Genomic DNA, 21,076 nt, shown 5'->3' on the forward strand with positions numbered 1-21,076 from the left:
TTTTGACCTGTAACTCCCCACCCATGCCAAGAGTTAGCTTATGCGTCAATCACATTTTCATGCTGCAAGGTTCAGGGCGACATAACATGTGCCCCCTTTTTTATGCTCATGACAAGCTAGTTAAGTGCAGAGAGTGTGACAGGTGGCCACAGCCTCTGTGAGCTTCATGTCTCAGTAGAGACTTGGGTCTCCTTACAGTGTTTCTGAACCTGTGGGTCCCCAGATGTTGTTGGACTACAACTCCCATCATTCCTAGCCAGCATGACCAGTGGTCAGGAATGATGGGAGTTGTAGTCCAACAACATCTGGGGATCCTAGTCCAACACTTTGAACCACTACACCACTCTGGACCTCACCTTAACAAGGAAATAAGTTGGAGTTCAAACCTGTTTGGAAAATATATTATCTGATGCTGATAACGTCTAATATTTATAACTTGCCCTTTGTCTGTGCAGCAGGCACCCAAAATAAACAAAACCATAAAATACACAATAATAACAACCACAGAGCACACACTAAACCAACAACCAGCTAACTAAAATGTCTGGGCAAACAAGTAAGTTTTAGCCTTGTGCCAGTTGGGCTTCTAAGGGAAGGGTTGTCTCCCACATAACGGCAGCACATACCTCGCCCAGCGATGGAAGATGGGAAAGAGCTCCCTTTGAGAATCTTATAATATGGGAAGGGGAAGGTGATCCTTCAGGTATTTGGGTCCCAAGCCATTCAGGGCCTTAATCAGAATTTGGCCCAGAAACAAAATCCCCCATTACTATTATGGGTGGTTGTACAACTGTAGAATCTAGTTATCGATTGAGGTTTGGGGTCAAAGGCTGCAGCGTCCTCAGCTGTGCAGTCAGACCAGGTTCAGGGCTCCGAATCTGATGCTGAAGAGCAGGAGATCACGGAACCTGGGGCGGACAGATGGGACCCCGCTGAACAAGCACCCAGATTGCCAGGGTCTGTAGGGCTAGAGCCAGGGATCCTTTCACACACCGAAGCCAGAGGAACCCAATGTCTCCTGCTGCATCTCACCAGTCTAGTGCTCCAGGGAGCACCCTGGGAAGGAGGCTATAGAACAGAGAAGGTGTGCCCATCTTTTAAGTTATCCACAAGGGGGCAGAGCCTGGAAAAGGTAGTCTAGACAGTGGTGGAGGAAAGGGGGTGCAGTGGGTGCGGGTTGCCTCAGGTGTCATCACTGAGGGGGGGCGGGTGACAAAATGACAAAAATATGAGTTTTTTAAAAAGGGCTCACAAAACATTTTAGTTCAGTCAACAAATGCAACAAAACCTGGCTGGCACTAGGCGTCACACCGCGGAGGCTGGCACTTATTGCAGGGCCTGCAGCGTGCCTGAGCCATGCGTCTCTCCTGGGAGTGACGTGGGGCCTTGAGCGCCCGCACGCTCAGCACAGCCTGAAACGGCAGCATGCAACTTGCATCTGCTCACCGCCTCTCCCTCAGCTGCCCTACAGCTGAGGGGGAAGCTGCAGAGAGGCACTGGGCACCCGAGCGGCTAACTACACCACTGAGTCGAGAGGCAGATTCTTAGAAGGGCTCGTTCTGCTTTCAACTTTTGTTGAAGCGAGTTGTTCAGCTGGGGCTCTCTGTGGTGCTCCAACTCCCTGTGGGGGCCTGGCATTGGATTTGAACATGGACAGTGGTGGGCTGGAGTCAAAGAGAGCTTTGCAGGGGTTCCTGTCAGCAGGAAAACACATACAGTGGTACCTCTAGATGCAAGCGGGATCCGTTCTGGAGCCCTGTTCGCATCTAGAAGCAAACGTAACCCGTGTCTGTGCGTCATTTTGAGCGTCTGTGCATGCGCAAGCGACGAAACCCGGAAGTAATGCGCTCATCCCGAAGCACATTCAATCCGAGGTATGACTGTACATGCACGAAAAGCCACTTCTTTCTCAATGCTAGTGTCCAAATGCAACCCTTCTTCTTAGGTAGTGAAAGGCAAGCTGCAACCGATGAGCAGCAGTATGGACTCCTTTCTGGTAAAGAAGGAGGTGAACGTAAATGACTCGGGCAGATACCGGTGCGATATGGCAGATTTGAAGGGAACTGTTTCTAGCTACCTTGACTTCCTAGTAGAAGGTAAGTTAAGTGAATATGGGGAAGAGTGGACTACGTTAAAGGGCTCAGATAACATCCCCATAACACACACACACACCACGTTCAAAGTACACATGTGACTACATAGGTTAGCCCAGTGTTTCCCAACCGGTGTTCCGCGGCACACTAGTGTGCCGCGAGACGTTGCCTGGTGTGCCGTGGGAAAAATTAAAAAATTCGAAAGATATCCAGAGAGGCGGCCTTCGGGCGAGTTTTAATTTTAATTTTCCTTCTCCCACTTAATGCCCCACGCTCGCCCGAGCAGCTTGCAGTCCTCGGTAACCACAGCGACCCGAGGGAGGGGAGGGAACAGGGAAGTCGAGGGCGGCGACGAGCCGCGATGACGTCAGTGGGCCGCGCCGCCTCGCCCTGGCACGGTGTGAGAGCCCCGGCTAGTGGCGCGAGCTTCGGAATAAGTGGGATCCGCGTGCGCGAGACCGAGATCGCGGGTAAGGAGCTCAGCCCTGGGCAGGAGGAAGCGGGGCCGCGCGTGCGGGCCACATCCCCACAGAGAGCGAGCCTCCCCCGGCCCACCACTCCGGGCAGGTCCACTCGCATGAGGGGGCGGCGATGGCGACGGCCGGCAGCTTGCCTGCAATGCCATCCCTCGAGCAGGCGAGGAGCCCGGAGGCTACCAGATGCGAGTCCTCTTTCCCACCCTGCTCGGGAGTCCAGAGCACTTGGTCGCATTCAGGATCTAGAGTGGGGAAGCGGGGCTTGTGTCTGGGCTGGACACATTGGGCTGCCTGTGCCGCTCGACCTGCGGGGAGAAATCAGGGTGGGAGTCACGACCGTGAGGCAGGGCTGCCAAGTGTGGCAGAAGAGGACACGGCCGTCGCACCTGTCCTTAGGTAGGAGCTTCTTCCGTGTCGACCTGCTGCCCTAAAGTCTTGACTTTTTTCTTGGCTTTTTGGTGGTTGGCACAGAAGGAAGGCAAGGGGGAGGGGAAAAAATTGAAACTTACACTTTCGTGCGTCCCTCCCGGCGTGACGCTGCGCGCTGACGTCACGGGGCTGTAATGGTGGTGTGCCTCGAGATTTTTTTCATGAAACAAGTGTGCCTTTGCCCAAAAAAGGTTGGGAAACACTGGGTTAGCCCACCACCACCACGCCACTAACATGTGAGAAGGGGTCTGCACACGTACTGAGTCTCATGCATGGAAGGCTCCTCTATGCAAGGGGCAATCGTCAGCCCGTCATGAGCAGTGCAACTGTGCATGTGCAGAGAACCCCTCCTCACATGTGCCTAAATGAGTAGATGGCAGTGCGTGTTTGGGCGCCAGGGGCATTGGAGTTTAAGGTTATCCCACATAGTTCGCAAGGCCTCCTCATGCATTCTCGGGAGGATGTTGACCCGTTGATCCACCTAGCCCCAAACTGTCTACTCCGACTGGCAGTAGCTTTCCAAGGTCCCATAGACTTTCACAGGCCTGCCGCCTGATGTTGTTTAAGTGGAAATGGATAGGGAATTTTCACCTTATATGTACATTTTAAAAAAATAAAATTGAAGCATTTTGTAAAAATTCTCTCTTTTTTTAACCAAAAAGTCTCCCAGAGAGGCTTGCACTCTAAAGGACATGACACAAAAGGAAAAGGGATAAGGAAGGAAGGCAGGCAGGCAGGCAAAACCCCCTCAGGCACTATTTCTCAGCTACAGAATTCTTGTCTCATCTGTCTCTGTCTCCAATTGCCTGATGAACTGGCTGCTGGTGAAAGTTGAGGAAAGAGCCTGATGGAGCTGACTTTTCAATAGAGCAGATGGAGAACATGCATTTCACCTCAGAACCATGTTGCCTGCTGTAGTTATATGGCCAAAGGGATCTATCTAGTAGCCTTTGTTATGATGAACTAGCTTTCGTTTTACTTTGCAGAGCTGTAGTACTGGCAAATAGCCAGCAGGGGGCAGTTGAAACTCAAGGCCAGGTATAGTAAAGCATCCCAGATAGCCATACAGTACATGCTTATGCAGAAGTACGTCCCATTCAGTTCAGTGAAACTTATTCCTTGGTGTGTTTAGGGATGTAGCCTTATTGGACAAATAAAAAATAGGTTTAACTAATTATGTCTGCATGCTTGCATTTGGCTAAATAATAGTTTTGAATATAAAAATGTATTTTATATTTGCCATTCGATGTTGCACATACAGGCAGCGACCATATTGCACACATCTAGTTGATGCGCGACCGACCAGAACGGGGCGGAGTGGGCTTTTGCACACTCCACCGACATGCAGGGGGAGGTGGCCAGGAATGGAACCCCTGTGCAAAATGGTCGCTGCCTGTATGTAACAGAAGACTCCATCCTAGGTCCCCCTACAAACTGCTGTTTCCGTGTGGGTGAATTCTGCAGCATGTTCCTGACACAGTGATAGTGCACTACTAGTAGATTCATCCTGCTTTATTATTGGTGGTATAAAAAGTTACAGGATTTCAGGAGGAAGTTACAGGTTGTGCACTGATTGGAAATGAAGCAGTGTGAGCGCCCTGAAACTTTTTCCAGGCACAAACATACAGGGATTGTGTGTGACTCCCCCACAACAGCATCATGAGCACATGGTATCATGAATATGCAATAAAAAGGACATCCGGAGGAAGAAAAGACGTTCTCACCAGTGTGAGAGGGAAAGAGGATCGCCTCATCTAAGATAGCACCCATCAGTCTTTATAAGAACCTATACAGTGGTACCTCGGGTTACATACTCTTCAGGTTACATATGCTTTAGGTTACAGACTCTGCTAACCCAGAAATAGTGCTTCATGTTAAGCACTTTGCTTCAGGATGAGAATATAAATCGCGCAGCGGCGGCGTGGCAGCAGCAGGAGGCCCCATTAGCTCAAGTGGTGCTTCAGGTTAAGAACAGTTTCAGGTTAAGTACAGACCTCCGGAACAAATTAAGTACTTAACCTGAGGTACCACTGTATTAAAATCTCTCTCTCTCTCTCTCTCTCTCTCTCTGTAAAAAGCATTGTCCGCTTAATCAGGGATGTCTTTAAAAGGTTATTTTAATGAGTTTTTAACGCAGTCATCTAGCTGATACATTGATTGAAGGGCCTTCTCTTTCTAATCTCTTTTCTTCAGTGGTGCCTCCAGTTGGGAAGACCACTTGGTTCCCCCGGCCGTCACACACAACGATGACAGTCCCCCTTGCCTTGGGAATCTCATCCAGGGCTCCGCCCCCTCAAGCCGACTTCTCTGTTTGGATAGTGATTGGGGGCACAGGCGGGTTGTTTGTCTTCATCGTTCTTGCATTGTGAGTCCTGGGGGGCTGGGATGGCACCCCGAGGGTGACTGGTAATAGGTTAACACTAGGGCACGCCAGGCCCACCCCTCCATCTCGAGAGCCTCTGTTCCCAAATGCCCCCTTTAAGCTTGGAAATAACACAATGCCCTACTCAGCAGGCCAGCTGGCACCTTTGAGGTTGCACCACCATCCCAGAGGGCTAAAAGATGGACATATGGATATAGACTGCCCTCAGGTGTTTATGCATGTGTGTGTGGATGGAGAGGTACACAGAGCAGTGTATAAGGCGAGAGTGGGGAATGCCTGGTAAACTCTCTGTAAGATGATCAGTAACGGCAGAAAAGCTCCCTCAGATCCTATCAAAAGGACAACAAAAAATATTTGATTACATTCCCATTGGAAGCCACCTCAGATTCAAGCCTTGTCTCAGGTCTGTTCATGCTAAGCAGCTTCCCAGAATCCTTTGCAAGATATTTGGGCTCCATGACACATACACAGAGTTTCATGAGTGGTCAAGGCCCTGAGGAAACCATTCTCTGTAGCTAGAAAGTTTGAAATCTGCTGAGTCTCTAATTCTTTCTTTCTCCATAACCCCTTTTAACTTTATAGCCTGTTTGCTTACTTTCGTCGTAAGAAGGGGGAAGAAGATGAGGAAGATGATGACGATGATGAAAGTGAGAGTGGATCATCAGAGCTGGTGGCAATGTGAAGTCTCAATCACACACACACCCCTTTCAAGTTCTTCAGACACAGATTCCTGCCCACAGGCGCTCTTATATTGTAGTAGCTGGTCTACTTTATTTATTTAACAGTAATTGATAAAGATAGTGGATATCTTTTAATAGATAAAAGCCTCTCTTGGGTTCTGTGTGGGAGAGTATGAAGATGGCATCAGGAAGACATAACTTTCAGGGCTCCGAGGTTGCTTGCAAACAGCTTCCACACAACCTGTCTGGTGAACGTTCAGCCTGAATTATTTGCAAATAAGCTAGTCAGGGTTGAGTTTGCTATTTAACATTCATCCCGATTTGTTTATGGGGAGACGGATGCAACGTTGCCTAATCAATCCCACATTATTTGACCTCATTCCTTTATTGCGAGGTCCATTATTTTGAGGAAGGAGGTTTGTTGCACAAGAGCTCCAAATCAGGTTTAATTCCTTAGCCTGAATTTGCTGGAATGTGATTGAATCCCAGTCCATGATTGTTGACAGTCTGCAAGTGCCCTTGGTGTGTTTACTGGGGAGGACTAAAAGTTTGGAAAGGGGTAAACCATTGACCCAGATGGAGCAATGTAGGAAGCACGTAATGTTGCTTTTTCCCTCTGAGGAACAGTAGCTTTAAGGAGAAACGGTGGGTGGGGAAGAAGTGCCCAACCCTTTCCCCAGTTTTTCCGGTCTAAATTCCTCCTCATAACTATAATGCTTGGGGCGGGGCCAGAGAGCAACTGGGTCTGTCTGATATTTATTTACTGTTTTATGGGAAAGGAGGGCAAACCATGGTGAGTTCCATTAAGACAGATGTGGGGCACCTGTGGCCCTCCAGATGTTGCTTAATTATAACTTCCATCAACATCCAGAGGCCAAAGGTCCTCCACGCCTGCATTATTAAGGGGACTGAAAGTCAGAATTTGAGTTATTTGAAAGCAGACAGGAAAGATCTACAGAGGTCTACAGTACAAGGAGCCTGGAAACCAGAGCTATAGAAAGACCAGGGTGCACAGGGAGTGCAAGTCCCAGCAGGATTAAGACTGGCCCTGGATGGAGCTGAAAAATCTATCCAAAGGAGGACTGGAACAAGGATTCAGGCAGGCACCAGAGCATGGGGCTTGTGGAGCAGCAAGACAGAAGAGGAAGCACTTATAACAAAGACACGTTCAGAGGAACCAGCAGGCTGTCTGAGGAGTGGAACCATAATCGGACCTAGGAAGATTATATGGAGCCTTCTTTTCCCACTCTCCTGCCCCATGTACTCACCCATAAGACGTGGCGTTGCAACAGACCAGGGGGCTGCTGCCTTCTTTTCCTGGCTGATCCCAACACTTAAACTTCTTGGGTGTTGTGCATGATTTCTCCAGACTTACTGAGTTTCTCCTCCACACAAGCCCTGTACAGCGCCTTGAACCAACCTAAGCCAATTCCACAAGGGTATTATAAAATACAACAACGACAATCCACCTGTATTTGAGGCAGCGAGAAATGGTGTTTATTTGGAGACGGCAGGCGATGGAAGGTGATGATGGTTACAATGCTGAAGGTCTGTGTTGGAAGAACGGGGTACACACATGGCTATCATCCTTGCCAGGCTTAACTTGGTGGCTTTTTCCATGGCAGCTTTTCTGCTCGTGGAGAACAATCAGCTAGATGATTTTTAAATAAGCAGAACCCCACAATTCTGCATGCTGAACGCCAAGGACCCTGCCTCCCGCATATTATGACTGGTTTACCCTAGCCGATGAGTTGCCATGTCACACCCATGCCACACATTCCAAGCACATTCCATCCCCAGAAAAAGAATCCTGGGAATGGCAGCTACAATTCCCAGTACCCTTAGACTATGGTTCCCAGGATTCTTTGGGGGGGGGAACCATGTGAGTTAAATGATGATGTTACCAGGAGGGCAAAGTCACACTGTTGGCTCTCGGGCAACAGGAGTACAATGGAACCTTGGTTCTCGAACTGCTCCATTCCCGAACGTTTCGGCTTCCGAACGTCGAAAACCCGGAAGTAACTATTCCGTTTTTGAACATTCCTCGGAATCCAAACGTCCGACGCAGCTTCCAATCTGCAAAAAGCCTAGATGTCATCCAGTCGGAAGACACGCCTCGGAATTCAAACCTTTCAGAAGTCGAACGTCCTTCGGGAATGGATTACGTTTGACTTCTGAGGTTCCACTGTATGTGCTTTGAAGTGGGTGTTTCTTTAATGCCCACACTCTCAAACTGCCTTCACTTTCGTACAATCCAACTTGTCAAGTCAACAGTGTGGACAGTACAGAAATGAAAGTGTTTTAAAGCTGAAATGGCTGGTGCAGCAAACTGTTCTGAGGTTACAGACAGAGGTACTGTATTTTTTGCACCATAACACTCACTTTTTTCCTCCTAGAAAGTAAGGGGAAATGTCTGTGCGTGTTATGGAGGAAATGCCTACGGGTGACATGCCCACGGATTTTCCTCCTCTAAAAACTACGTGCGTGTTATGGTCGGGTGCGTGTTATAGAGCGAAAAATACGGTACATAAAAAAAGAGGACACAGCACTCTTTGACCACTGCGCGGGGTGAGCTCAGCTTCCCTCCGTCTTTGCTCTTCAAATTATGGGGGATGCAAATTTTCTTGGCAGTTTTGGCCCTCTCCTGCATGCTTCTGGTATACTGTGTCTTTTTTTCTTACTACAGATATACATGTATGCATGTATGTATGTATGTATATGTGTGCATGCATGCATGCATAAAAACCTGAGGCTGAAAGACTGCTGTGGGGAGGGGAAGCTATACTTACGATGTCATAGGTGCCCAGCCTGTCAACAGTCTGCACAGCCCCTTCTACTTCAAAGCAGTAAAAGTTATTTCCCCTGCACTTGGTCCTCAAGAGAATATCATTTCTGCAACAGAGTGGGTCCTGTTTTTATGTAGGTCTAGTAGTTTGAGAGTATAGCCACAGCAGACACACCCTAATAGTCTATGTTTGCTTTGAAATGTTTGGCAATATTGTCTCAGTTTAACTTGTCATACCTTCTTCCAAAAACTCCAGAGAAACACAGGGCTCATCCACACTGACCAGGGTATTCTAACAGAGAATTTCCTCCACTATCACCAAACTAAGGACTTATTATTCACACTTCTCTTTGTCCCATGATTTCTAGGCAAGAGTCTGGGAGGTTTTTTCTTTAGTCTTGCCAGTTTCCCCAGGAAAACCTGCTGTTCACTGCTGAATCGGAACAAACGCCAATTGGGTTTTCAGCAGATAGACTTTGTTCTGATTGGGCAGTAAACAGGGCGCTTTGCTGGGGAAACCAGCAAGACAAAAGAAAAACCTCTCAGACCCGTGCCTAAAAATCATGGGGCAAACAGAAGTGTGAATAATAAGTCCTTAGCTTGGTGAGAGCAGTGGAAATTCTCTGGGCCAGTCTCACAGAACCATAGTTTTCAGGAATGGAACGGCTATAAATTAAAGCAGAATTAAGCCTTTGCTTAGATGTTTCCACATGAGCAGTTTCTATAGCTGTGCCCGGATCCTGCCACAAGCCCATTGACCTAAATGTCCCAGCAACCTTTGGCTACTAGGATATGAGCCACCACTACCATCATCTCCCTTGTGAAAACAGATCCCTCCATATCCAGCTCCCTTTGGGAGCTTTCCCACCCCCGCACCCCCAGATCAAAAAGAAGTGGTCCTGAGCCCTGTGTCTGCATATGCACCCTCTACTTCGCAACACCAAGTAAGAAAGACAGTAAGGGTTAGAATGGCACAAGCAGTTAAAGCTGCATTTCACCCTTCCAATCCCATCTCTCTTTGAGCAGCCACAAAAGATGGTTCGGTCCCCAACACAGATGTTTTCCTCCCTCCCGCTACCCCCCCTGCTTTCAGTAAAACATGAGGTTGCCACTGTTGGTATAGCCCATTCAGGGCAGCCCCAGGAAATCTTAGCTTCTCCCCCGTTGTGCCAGGGGCTTGAGATGGCACGATCCAAATTGTTTCGAAGCTGGCACTTCCTCTGTTTAACTCAATAAAACGGTGGTACCTCCCCACACCAAGGTAGAACCTGCATTTCTCATTCTAAGCCAGCGTGCATCTAGATCTATGGGGCCACGCAGATGTGTGCAGAGCTGGTGTTGTTCTCACGGTTCAACTGAGCCAACATGACCTCTTGAAGATGCTTTGAAGGTAGACCATGGCACTTCCTGTTCTATTAATGACTTCTGGAGTTGAAACGATGCAGGCATCCAAGGTTCAATGTAGCGTGACCCATATGCCAAAGCTTTCATGCAAGATGGCTTCCAAAGTTGTTAAGAACCCAGGTTCCAGGGGAGCTGGTGGTGAAAACTGGTGCCCTTCCAAACCATTTTTTTTTTTAGAACTGCTTCACAGTGGCATGGCAGAAAGGCACACATTTTAATTCATCTCCTCGATGTCTTGAACCATCCCAATGCAGCAGGCTGGCTGGACCACTGTCCTTGCAAATATTGGTTTCATCCATCTCAAGCTAGAGACATCACTGAGGACAGCAAAGGGTTTCTGGGGCTGTCGGGCCATTGAAGATGAGATGCCTGGTGCTGACACAACCCAAACATCAGGGTGCTTAATTCTTCTAAGAGAGCAACTGGACTTGGCATGAACCGAAACAAAACCACCCGTGACGATGCTTGACGTTAAACTGCTCTCTCGTTCTCACCCATTCAAGGTGGTACCCAGTGCCGGCAAGGCCTTACAGGGCATGCAGAGGATTATCCCCCTTTCCCTCCAGGCCTTGGGGTCTCCGAATGGGCTGCTAGCACCCCGCCTACCACTGCTCCACCATTAAGTCTATCATGTGGTTGACGCCAAGGTCGGTTGAATCAAAGAAGTCCGTGCAGAAGATGCTGCCCCCAACAGGACTGGTGGAGCCGAGGCCTGATGCTGAGCCCGAGGTCAAGGCCTCTAGCCAATCGACCGGGTCAAATCCAGCACGGGCACCGTTTCCTTGCCAGGCATCTGGGGGAGATGGGGGCATCTCCAGAGAGTCAGGGGAGAAAACAGAGGACAGTGAGTCCAGCGACGCAGAGGAAGAGGAGGCTGTCGAGAGGAAGTCGTAGGGACCAGGAAAATCAAAGATGGCGGAGGTCACCAAGGGAGGTTCGCTGCTGGGTCGCGGTTTCTTTGGTGGTGACGCTTCTTGCGGGGATGGGGCAACTCGATCAGGGACTTCTGGGTTCAAGGCAGGTGCTTGAAGAAGGTCACCTGGAGCAGATGAGGAAAAACGGGATATAACTTGGCACAGCAGCACACCTACCGTGCCCTCCTAACCCTGAGCTCGTTCCGATCTAAGCGACACAACCTGTTTCTGTGTCAGGACTTTGCACTGGAAGGCATGGCTAACAATAATAATAATAATAATAATAATTTATTATTTGTACCCCGCCTATCTGGCTGGGTTTCCCCAGCCACTCTGGGCGGCTTCCAACAGAGATAAAAAATACACTAAAATGTCACATATTAAAAACTTCCCTGAACAGGGCTGCCTTCAGATGTCTTCTGAATGTCAGGTAGTTGTCCATCGCCTTGACATCCGATGGGAGGGCATTCCACAGGGCGGGCGCCACCACCGAGAAGGCCCTCTGCCTGGTTCCCTGCAACTTGGCCTCTCGCAGTGAGGGAACCGCCAGAAGGCCCTCGGAGCTGGACCTCAGTGTCCGGGCAGAACGATGGGGGAGGAGACGCTCCTTCATATATACCTGACCGAGGCCATTTAGGGCTTTAAAGGTCAGCACCAACACTTTGAATTGTGCTCGGAAACATACTGGGAGCCAATGTAGGTCTTTCAAGACCGGTGTTATATGGTCTCGGCGGCCGCTCCCAGTCACCAATCTAGCTGCCGCATTCTGGATTAGTTGTAGTTTCCGGGTCACCTTCAAAGGTAGCCCCACGTAGAGCGCATTGCAGTAGTCCAAGCGGGAGATAACCAGAGCATGTACCACTCTGGCGAGACAGACCGCAGGCAGATAGGGTCTCAGCCTACGTACCAGATGGAGCTGGTAAACAGCTGCCCTGGATACAGATTTGACCTGTGCCTCCATGGACAGCTGTGAGTCCAAAATGACTCCCAGGCTGCGCACCTGGTCCTTCAGGGGCACAGTTACCCCATTCAGGACCAGGGAATCCTCCACACCTGCCCGCCTCTTGTCCCCCAAAAACAGTACTTCTGTCTTGTCAGGATTCAACCTCAATCTGTTAGCCGCCATCCATCCTCCAACCGCTTCCAGACACTCACACAGGACCTTTACCGCCTTCACTGGTTCTGATTTAAAAGAGAGGTAGAGCTGGGTATCATCTGCATACTGATGAACACCCAGCCCAAACCTCCTGATGATCCCTCCCAGTGGCTGCATGTAGATGTTGAAAAGCATGGGGGAGAGGACAGAACCCTGAGACACCCCACAAGTGAGCGGCCAGGGGTCTGAACACTCATCCCCCACCACCACTTTCTGAACACGGCCCAGGAGGAAGGAGCGGAACCACTGTATGACAGTGCCCCCAGCTCCCAGCCCCTCAAGACGGTCCAGAAGGATGTCATGGTCGATGGTATCAAACGCCGCTGAGAGATCCAGCAGAACTAGGAAACAGCTCTCACCTTTGTCCCTAGCCCGCCGGAGATCATCAACCAGTGCGACCAAGGCAGTTTCAGTCCCATGATGAGGCCTGAATCCCGACTGGAAGGGATCCAAATGGTCCGCTTCTTCCAGGCATGCCTGGAGTTGTTCAGCAACCACTCGCTCAATCACCTTGCCCAAGAATGGAAGGTTTGAGACTGGGCGATAATTGGCCATCGTGGCCGCATCTAAAGATGGTTTTTTAAGAAGCGGTTTAATAACCGCCTCTTTCAGCGGGTCTGGGAAGGCTCCCTCACGGAGGGAAGCATTCACCACCCCACGAAGCCCATCGCTCAGTCCTTCCCGGCTAGCTTTTATAAGCCAGGATGGGCAAGGATCCAGGAGACAGGTGGTTGGCTTCACTCGTCCAAGCAGCCTGTCCACATCCTCGGAGGTAACAGATTGAATGCCTGCCGCTCACCATTGAGTAACCAACAATCCTGCCCCACCTGTCTGGGGTTCGGGGGTTATATTTCCAGGGCAGAGAATATGATTCTGAAGCAGGGCTTGAGCCCCAGATTCCTAGTCTTCTGAAAAAAGTGTATCATTGCCCCATTGGCTCCATTCTTGGAGCTTCTCCAATAGCAAATTGTGGTTTACGGCTGCCCCCTACTGGTAAGTTGGGTTACGGGGGCCATTTCCTCACCTGAACACATCAGCGGTTCCTCTAAGATATCTTCGATCGATTGGCTTGGCACCAGCTGCAGACAGGGAAGGGAAAAGAAGAGCAGTTACAAAGGGAGTCCTCACCAGGCCCAGCCATTCAGCCAGCTCTGGGGCAGGGTCCTTTTTTGTACAGGGGTCTTCTATGCCGTGATGAGTTTCAGGCAGGGGGCAAGCTCAATATGGCCTAGGAGCTCATCCCATAAATTTGTTTTCAAGACTTCAGACATGTGGGATAATTATAATTAAAATGAGAAGAGTTCCTCGGTGCATGTGCAGAGGTTGGAGAAGCCCAGCTGGGCCTCCTCGCCCCACAGTACCTGAGCTTTCTGGATGGCTTCTTGGAGCTCCTCCTCCAGGGACCGGGTTCCTGGGGCTGGGTCCGGGGGGCTGGCTGTTATTTCAAGGGGCAGCTCCATATCAGAATTAATCGGCTCACAGGAGGCAGGGCACAAAACCTAGCAGGAAAATGGAGGAAATACAAAGTCTAGCATTTTCTGCCCCAGACAAAAGCCCTCCTTGCTACCAGCCCCACTGATGCTACCCAACCAGGGCTAAAGCGGACTTCTCTTAAAATGTCCAATGCTCATTGGTTAGCAGCTCATTGGGTGATACGCCCACAAGCCCCCAAACTAAGCCCTGCCACATGCATGCACATGCAAACATGTGCCTCTGTGGCAAGGACTTTTTTGGCTTAAGCCTTAGGGCTGCCAGCTGCTGACCTTTAATGTCTAAGTTATCTGAGGCAACAGGGAGACAATTTGGTTTTTGCCCCCACCCCTTGCTAGGAGACACCATTAGCAAAAGGGCCACCCCTACTTTTTTGAGCAACAGATTAAGATGGGGAAACAAGCAAACCAGTACTCCCCTAGCAGATAAAGAAAAGACCGGTTTGTTCATCTTAATCCTGGAAAAAACAAACATACAGTTCATAGGATACAGCTCTGAATTAGCTTCTCTAGCCCTCTAGCCATAATGTTCTCTAGAACACTTGGGGGTTTTGAATTTAGAGAACAGATGACAGCGGTGGGGGTGAGGCCATGGCATGTGGTATTATGCATGTTATGGAGAGAAGGTGCTTTTCTTTCTCCCCCATACTAGAACTTAGGGTCACCCACTGAGACTGACTGGCAGTAGATTCAGGATGAAATAAAGGAAGTCCTTCTTCACACTCACACAAATGCACAATTAACTTGTGGAACTCCCTGCCACAGGATGTGGTCATGGCCACAAAGACTTTAAAAGTAGATTAGATAAATCCATGGATTATTCCGCGGCTATTAACCCTGTTGAAGCCTAAGGCTGCAGCCTAAAAGGATGGAGTCTCCGTGTTCAAATGCACCCGAATCCACTGGGAAGAGGGGCTGTTGCACTCATTTCCTGCTTCCCAGAGCATCTGGTTTGCTACCATGGGTAGCAGAATGCTGTGGACGTTTCTATGGCCCAGCAGCCCTCTAGAATTGCAAATCTCAGGTGGCCTCTCTCCCAGCTCTTTGCTCTAATCCAGTGGGATAATCTCCTTCACACAGGCAACCCAGGAGGCCCCTCACTCTCTTTTGGATCAGCTGGAGAATGCTTGTTTGCTCACCATGAAGCCATCTTCCGTGCCTCCTCCCTCCTTGGCGCATTCTCTCTTGGGGATGTAGGGCGGAGGTGCCCCCTGCTGGCTGTGGGGCAGTAGTGCTCCCTTGCGGCGGTTCTTGATCCGTTTGTGCATCTCCAGCTCCACTCGGAGGTCGTCGTCGTGGTGGTGTTTCTGCTCCCGGTGGAGTTTCTGCGCCAGGCTCTCAGCCACCCGCTGCTTCTCCCGCAGGGCCTGGGCCTCCTCCTCCTCTAGGTCAGAGGGTGACAAGCGGGCGCTGGAGAGTGGGACAGGTGGGGGCTTGGCCCTGGCCACCTGGTAAGGCTTGAGGCGCTCCAGCAGGGCTGGCTTGGTGCCAGAAACAGGGAGGCCCCGCTTCCGGAGCTGCTGGCGGAGTTCGGAGACCTGGGAATCAAAGCAGCGGCCAAAGGAAATTAAGGCTGGATCTACACTGATTGTAAAAACACTATAAAAAACAAGCAATAATAGCTCTTAAGGCAATTTGCAATAGATGACGGATCGCTGCTCTACAGCACCCTCTGGTGTCACATATTTATAATGCATTTTTAACATTATAACTGGCCTGTGCAGGTTTGCCCTACAAAAGGTGCTATAGAATATTACACAAGGCACCAGAAATGGTCAAGTGCCAGGCATGTGGGATCTACTTTGCTTTTTATAGGACTCTTCTTCACCCCGCAAAGATCTGCCAACAGGAGCATGGTGCAAAAGACAGGCATTCAGCATTAAAGAATTCTGAGCCCGGGAATTTGTTTTGAATGCCAGAATGGAACAGAGCTTACAGTCCTTCCATGCAGGCAACCCATTCCTGGTTTTCTTCCTCGCTTTCGCTATTCATCAGTATAATTTAGAGTGCAGGCATAGGGGTCAATCTGTTGCAGCTATTGTTAAACAACTGACAAGTCAGGAAACCTTGCCGATCTATTGCAAATCACACAGCCTACTGCCCACCCCTAAAATGCACACATTGTGTCTGTGTGTAGTATAGTTTTATTGTTACATGTTCCCTTCCCTGAGCAATAAAAAGATCCACGACAGCACACTACCCAGGCTCCGCTTGCTCTAGATAATATTAACATGTGTTTATCAAGTAGGGGGATAAGTGAAGGCATGTGCAGCATGCACACTTTTGCCAGGTGGCAGATCTACAAGTCCCACCACATTAGATCCCCGGAGAAAAGCACCCAAAGAAATACCTAGAGATGCTTCGAACCCTCAGTTGACTTAGATCTCTCTTCTCTCTTTCTGCCCCATTCTGTCTTCCTTTTGTTTGGAAGCACGAAAGTCCAGCCCTTTAGGGAAAACGGGGCACTGCCCCACTGACCTTAGCCTGCAAAACTCAGCAAAGAGGAGCAGGAGGATTGGGGGGGGTGCAAAACTTAGTTATCTCTGCCTGTCCTTGGCTCTAGCTCCACCTGCTCCTGGCCTCTCTGCCTGTGGCACCAGACGCCAATAGTTGGGAGAGAATGTGTCTCCCCTTCCAAGCTCGGATAGTTCCTGGGCCGCTCACCAAGAATCTGCCAGATGAAAGGAATGGCTGGTCAGCAGCCTTCAAGGGGTGGCTATGACGGACAGGTGAAGTTGCACATACTCTGCAGTCTCATCTTAGAAGATCAGGAATTACTAACGGGTATAATTCAAGGATGGAAGCTTCTCCAGAGTTCCCTCCCTTCATTTCACAACTCCAGGTGTCCGTCTTTCTTTCTTTCTTCATATCTTTCCCCTCGCTACCATTTTATTTCTTGGCTTTTACTTGCTTTTGTTTTTTAAAGTTCTAAAGTCTAAAGTGGCTTCTAACAATGAATAAATAAAGCAACCACCACCAAATAAAACAGAATCGGCAGTAAGCAGTGGGGAAATACCATTGAAACAACAGCTCTAGAATCAAAGGCAGCTTGGGGTTAAAAAGAAAAATAAAGTCTTAGTCTGGTGATTAATTCTAATCACTAGTGCAGGGATCAGTCCATAATCGGGGCACCAGCACTGAAACAGCCCTTGCCCCCTCCTCGCCACTTCAGGAAGTTTTTAATGTTTGGCATTTTATTATGTTTTTATATGTATTGGAAGATGCCCAGAGTAGGCAGGGTATGAATAACAAAGTTGTTGTTGTTATCTTATCTCGGATGGCAGGGGGCAATCAGAGAGAGAGTTTTGGATGCAGATCTTAACCCATGGGCTTTCATGGGAAAGGAGGAGGCCTATCCTCCTTCTAGGTGGAGAGCCTCGGGCGCGGGTGCAAATAAAGCCCTCCTGTCTTCTCCATCTGGCCTTTGGCAGTTCCCTCTAGGCCACTCCCTTTGGCCCTGCTCTGCCCCTTCCCAACAAGAGCTTTTGCCTGGCTGGACTGTGTCCTTGCGCTCTTGCTCACATGGATGCAGGGGGGTCGGGGTGAGATTATGTGAAGAGACCTCTGGCTTTTGTGTGTAGCCTGCTGAAGAAAGGAGCAACATCTATTGCTCTGCCCGCCTGCTGCCTCGGCCCCACCCACCTTTTGTCCCTGGCCCTGCCCACCTTGCCCATGTGGCCTTCAGAAAGTTGCCCCCTTGTGCTGACGATTACGTGCCCCTCCTCTAGATCTTCCCATCTAACCAGGTTCTTTGGAAGCCTGGCTCTCACTGCAACAGAACGGCTGAAGCGGTTATTTGCAACTGGACTTGATTTGCAGAAACCATCTCCGAGAGTGGGGGATTCTGTCCATGCGGAATCCGATGTGTGATGGCTGGGAGTCCTCCTGCCCCAACTCACCGTTAGCTCCTCCAAGTTGGCAGGCAGCAGTTCCGGTTTGGGCGGCGAAGGGGAGGTTGGCGTGGCTGGGGAGGGGAGAGGGAGCGGGTGAGGCCCACTTGGTGGCGCAGGCGTCCCAGCGAAGCTCAGGACCTGCTCTGGAGCACTGCTGGGCAAAGGGAGAAAAGAGAGGAGTTGACGCTGGGTTTCCCCATCCCAGTCTTCTCTCCGGCCTCGCTAGTGTGCTTTTGTCTAGGGGGGACAGCGTTCCCGGAAGCAAAACGGCTTACCTGGCTGGGACAGCGTGCACGGCTCGGACGCAGAAGGTGGCTGGCGACGTCGGCGTGGGCTGCTGCTGGCTCATGATCTGGAGCTGCAAGAAGACCTGCTGCTGCTGGAGGACGCGGGCGTAGGCCGCATCCATGGGCACCGGCGCCTGCTCCCCCTTCTGGTCGGGCGGCATGTACTGGTGGTACTTGAGCTTCTTCACTTTGGGGCGCGGTTCCTTGGCCTTCTTGGGGCGTGGGGGCTTCCTGGCCTCAGGGACCTTGGATGGGGCCTGTGAAAGGCATCAAAGTGTGTGAAAGAGAGCAGGAACGGGACTCTCAAAAGACAGTGGTGCATAGTGGTTAAAGCAGGGGGGCTTTCTAGAGCTAGGTAATACAGTGGTGCCCCGCAAGACGAATGTCTCACAAGACGAAAAACTCGCTTTTTGAGGTGCTTCGCAAGACGAATTTCCCTATGGGCTTGTTTCGCAAGATGAAAACGTCTTGCGAATTCTTGCGAGTTTTTTCCCTTTTTTCCCCTTTTTCTAATCCGCTAAGCCGCTAAGCCGCTAATAGCCGTGCTTCGCAAGACGAAAAAACCGCAAGACGAAGAGACTCGCGGAACAAATTAATTTCGTCTTGCGAGGCACCACTGTACTGCTACCTTGGGCACCCCCGTTTCCTAAATTCTTGGGCCTTCAGAACATGGGTTAGCAGCAGAAGGAGAGACCAGGGGCCGGCCTCCAACTGTCCTCCCTGCCACAAAAGAACACCTGACTCTGTCCTTATGCAGGAGCAAAGGTAGGGGGTGAAAACCAGCCACCTGTTTGTCTGTTTGTTTTTGCATTGGGTTATATAGATTCACTTCTTTATTAGCCTCCCAACTAAAGTAGGCAGAAATATTCAGGAACCCTCAGAACAGGTTTTGTATGGTGGCAGCACAAATGTCAATAAAACCATTTCAGTCAGTGAAAAGCAATAAGGCAGACTTAGCTGGGCACCTGAATGGCAATGAAGACAGCAGCGGACATGTTTCCCCCTGAGGGCAGCTGTGGGATGTAGTTGCTGCCGTCACCACCAGTAAGCCTTGCGCTCCCCCAGAAATCTTTGCTCACTTTTTCCTACGTGAAAATCAGCGGGGTGAGGAGAGGAAGTTTCCCAACAGCTCTGTTCAAAATAGGCAGCTATCTGGATTCGGCTTGCAATTCATTCTGCACCAATTCATACTTTTCTCTGATAAAAGACAGAGCAGTGGACTTCTGCTTCCTCCCCAACCTCCTCCCTGACCTTCCTGCTCTTGATGGTCTCTACCTTGAGGAGTGAAACGGAGGGCTTGGCAAGGGGGTTCCCCCCTTGGGGAGGGAACTCAGCCTCAGAGGTGGATGATGACACAGGAGGCAGCTGTTGATCCAGGATCGGAGGGAGGTCCAGCTGCAGGGAGAAGAGGGAGAAAATGGAGGCCAAGTACCCTCCTAGCTCCCATCTCCTGCACCTTCTTCTCTAAACTGGCAGCCCCCAAACTTTCCTTTCCTATAAAGCCAAGCATCCTTCCCTTCTGAGAGTTAAGCTTTCAGCTTTCCCATCAGCTGGCATGCCCCAGTTTTCCCTCTTGTGTATAATTTCAGATAAGAAGGAGAAGAACAGCGAGAGGCAATGCCGCTGGGCAGAAAGTGGGACAGGGCTATAAAGCATCAAAATCAAGATGTGGAAAATATGGAAACAATGAGGAGAGGCAGGACTGAAATGTGGAGATATGCTTCAGAGATCCAGATCGTGGGGTGGTCCGAAAAATTAATGATTATAATTTGGACTATAATTTGGTGTTTTTTATTTTAATTGGAGTATTATGATTGGATATATTAATTGGATGTTTTTATTGGAAAATCAATAAAAAACAATTTAAAAAAGAAAGAAAGTGGGACAGAGCTTTGAAGGAGGTGGTAGGGAGCTGGGGAGGTGACAGGGGGCTGGTTTACTATACAGTACCTGCCCACCACATCCAGCCTTAAAACCCCACATTCTGTCCTGAAGCCTAGAATGGGAATTCTTTGGCATGTGCACAAAGACGTACAAAATCTAACAGCAGTTGAGGTCAGAGTGCTGGTCTAGATAGGCCTGCGGCCTGACCCAATAAGCTCGTCTTGTGCTGAATGCAATCTTGGGGCGGTGTGGAGGCAGGGGGAGAGCACAGCACACAGGCAGTGCTGGCTTTGAGATTTGGGCAGTGTGGAGGATGGAGGGGCTGAGTGCCTGAATAGCACCTCAGAATAACATCTTCAGATAAGACAGGCAACATTATTTGTTAATACTGGGAGTAGTAAGTCATGTTACAACCAAAGGTCAGTGTCATCATTCCCAGAATTGCTGCCCTGGAACAATCTCTCTCTCTCTCTCGGCCTCCAAAGGCTTCTGACCTCCTCAGTGCCCCCAGCCCTCTCTAGAACCAGGAATAATTTGGGAGTGTGGGTGTCCTGTGTGAAGCTGGGGAAAGCCAATGGTGGTGTCAAAGCTTTTGGCTTCTAAGTGAATCAGAAATGACTCTTGGGGTGCAGGATTCTGTCCTTCCATCCCTGCCAGTTTAGGCCTCGGTGGGTCGCACATGTAAGGGTTTGTTGGAGTGGCAATCAAGGTACTGAAAGTGGCAACTCTAACCTGAAACTCCGCCCCCCCACAAGAACAGCAGACTGGCAGCAGGCCTAGTTATGTTAACTACTGGTTAGTTCTGCTGTGTATAATTTTTTTTTGGGGGGGGGTATTATTGTGATTGTGTCCTTCAAAAGGGAGAAAGTGGCCAACCCCTCAAAATTCACTCATCATTGTGATTCTTACATCCTGCAATATACAAACATGCCCTGTAGAGGGCAGCACAACCACATCATATACAGTGGTACCTCGGTTTAAGAACAGTAGGGTTTAAGAATGATTTGGTTTACAAACTCCGCAAAACCAGAAATAGTGTCTTGGTTTGCGAACTTTACCTTTGTCTTAGAAGGGAATTTGAACAGTGGAAGGGCACCGGCAGTGGGAGGCCTCTTAGGGAAAGCGCGCCTCAGTTTAAGAACGGTTTTGGTTTAAGAACAGACTTCCGGAACAGATTAAGTTCGTAAACCGAGGTACCACTA

At 49.8% G+C, this 21,076-nt stretch overlaps 3 protein-coding genes and 1 long non-coding RNA gene across 8 annotated transcripts in view; 1 reads left to right on the plus strand and 3 right to left on the minus strand.

Moving 5' to 3' along the window:
• The window catches only part of LOC309327784 (netrin-1-like), a 59,861-nt gene extending 56,639 nt beyond the window's left edge, over positions 1 to 3,222 (minus strand). Inside the window, exon 1 of the mRNA XM_081837282.1 lies at positions 3,079 to 3,222. The gene's annotated coding sequence lies outside the window, so the exon portion shown is untranslated. The remainder of the gene's footprint in view (positions 1 to 3,078) is intronic.
• The window catches only part of IZUMO1 (izumo sperm-oocyte fusion 1), a 21,754-nt gene extending 13,337 nt beyond the window's left edge, over positions 1 to 8,417 (plus strand). For all 4 annotated transcript variants that reach the window (XM_081837294.1, XM_081837293.1, XM_081837296.1 and 1 more), the window contains 3 exons: positions 1,946 to 2,096; positions 5,192 to 5,363; positions 5,964 to 8,417. In XM_081837294.1, coding sequence (XP_081693420.1) covers positions 1,946 to 2,096; positions 5,192 to 5,363; positions 5,964 to 6,063 — 423 coding nt within the window. In that variant the 3' untranslated portion in view covers positions 6,064 to 8,417. The remainder of the gene's footprint in view (positions 1 to 1,945; positions 2,097 to 5,191; positions 5,364 to 5,963) is intronic.
• On the minus strand, positions 7,536 to 8,955 carry LOC309327804. Its single transcript, XR_014150651.1, has 2 exons — positions 8,589 to 8,955; positions 7,536 to 8,416 (listed from the first exon to the last, which is right to left on the minus strand). It is a non-coding gene; the product is annotated as an uncharacterized lncRNA (long non-coding RNA).
• LOC309327781 (myocardin-like) overlaps positions 8,956 to 21,076 on the minus strand; it is a 27,210-nt gene continuing 15,089 nt past the window's right edge. Inside the window, exons 8-14 of one of the 2 annotated variants that reach the window (XM_081837275.1) lie at positions 19,266 to 19,385; positions 17,979 to 18,247; positions 17,710 to 17,854; positions 14,950 to 15,348; positions 13,682 to 13,819; positions 13,345 to 13,399; positions 8,956 to 11,289 (exon numbers count right to left, since the gene is read on the minus strand). In XM_081837275.1, the coding sequence (XP_081693401.1) occupies positions 10,853 to 11,289; positions 13,345 to 13,399; positions 13,682 to 13,819; positions 14,950 to 15,348; positions 17,710 to 17,854; positions 17,979 to 18,247; positions 19,266 to 19,385 (1,563 nt within the window). In that variant the 3' untranslated portion in view covers positions 8,956 to 10,852. Of the gene's footprint in view, positions 11,290 to 13,344; positions 13,400 to 13,681; positions 13,820 to 14,949; positions 15,349 to 17,709; positions 17,858 to 17,978; positions 18,248 to 19,265; positions 19,386 to 21,076 lie in introns of both variants that reach the window. The other variant, XM_081837274.1, reaches the window with a different exon arrangement.

Source organism: Podarcis erhardii (genome assembly GCF_964252035.2).
Source record: "Podarcis erhardii genome assembly, chromosome: 13".
Taxonomy (NCBI): Eukaryota; Metazoa; Chordata; class Lepidosauria; order Squamata; family Lacertidae; genus Podarcis; species Podarcis erhardii.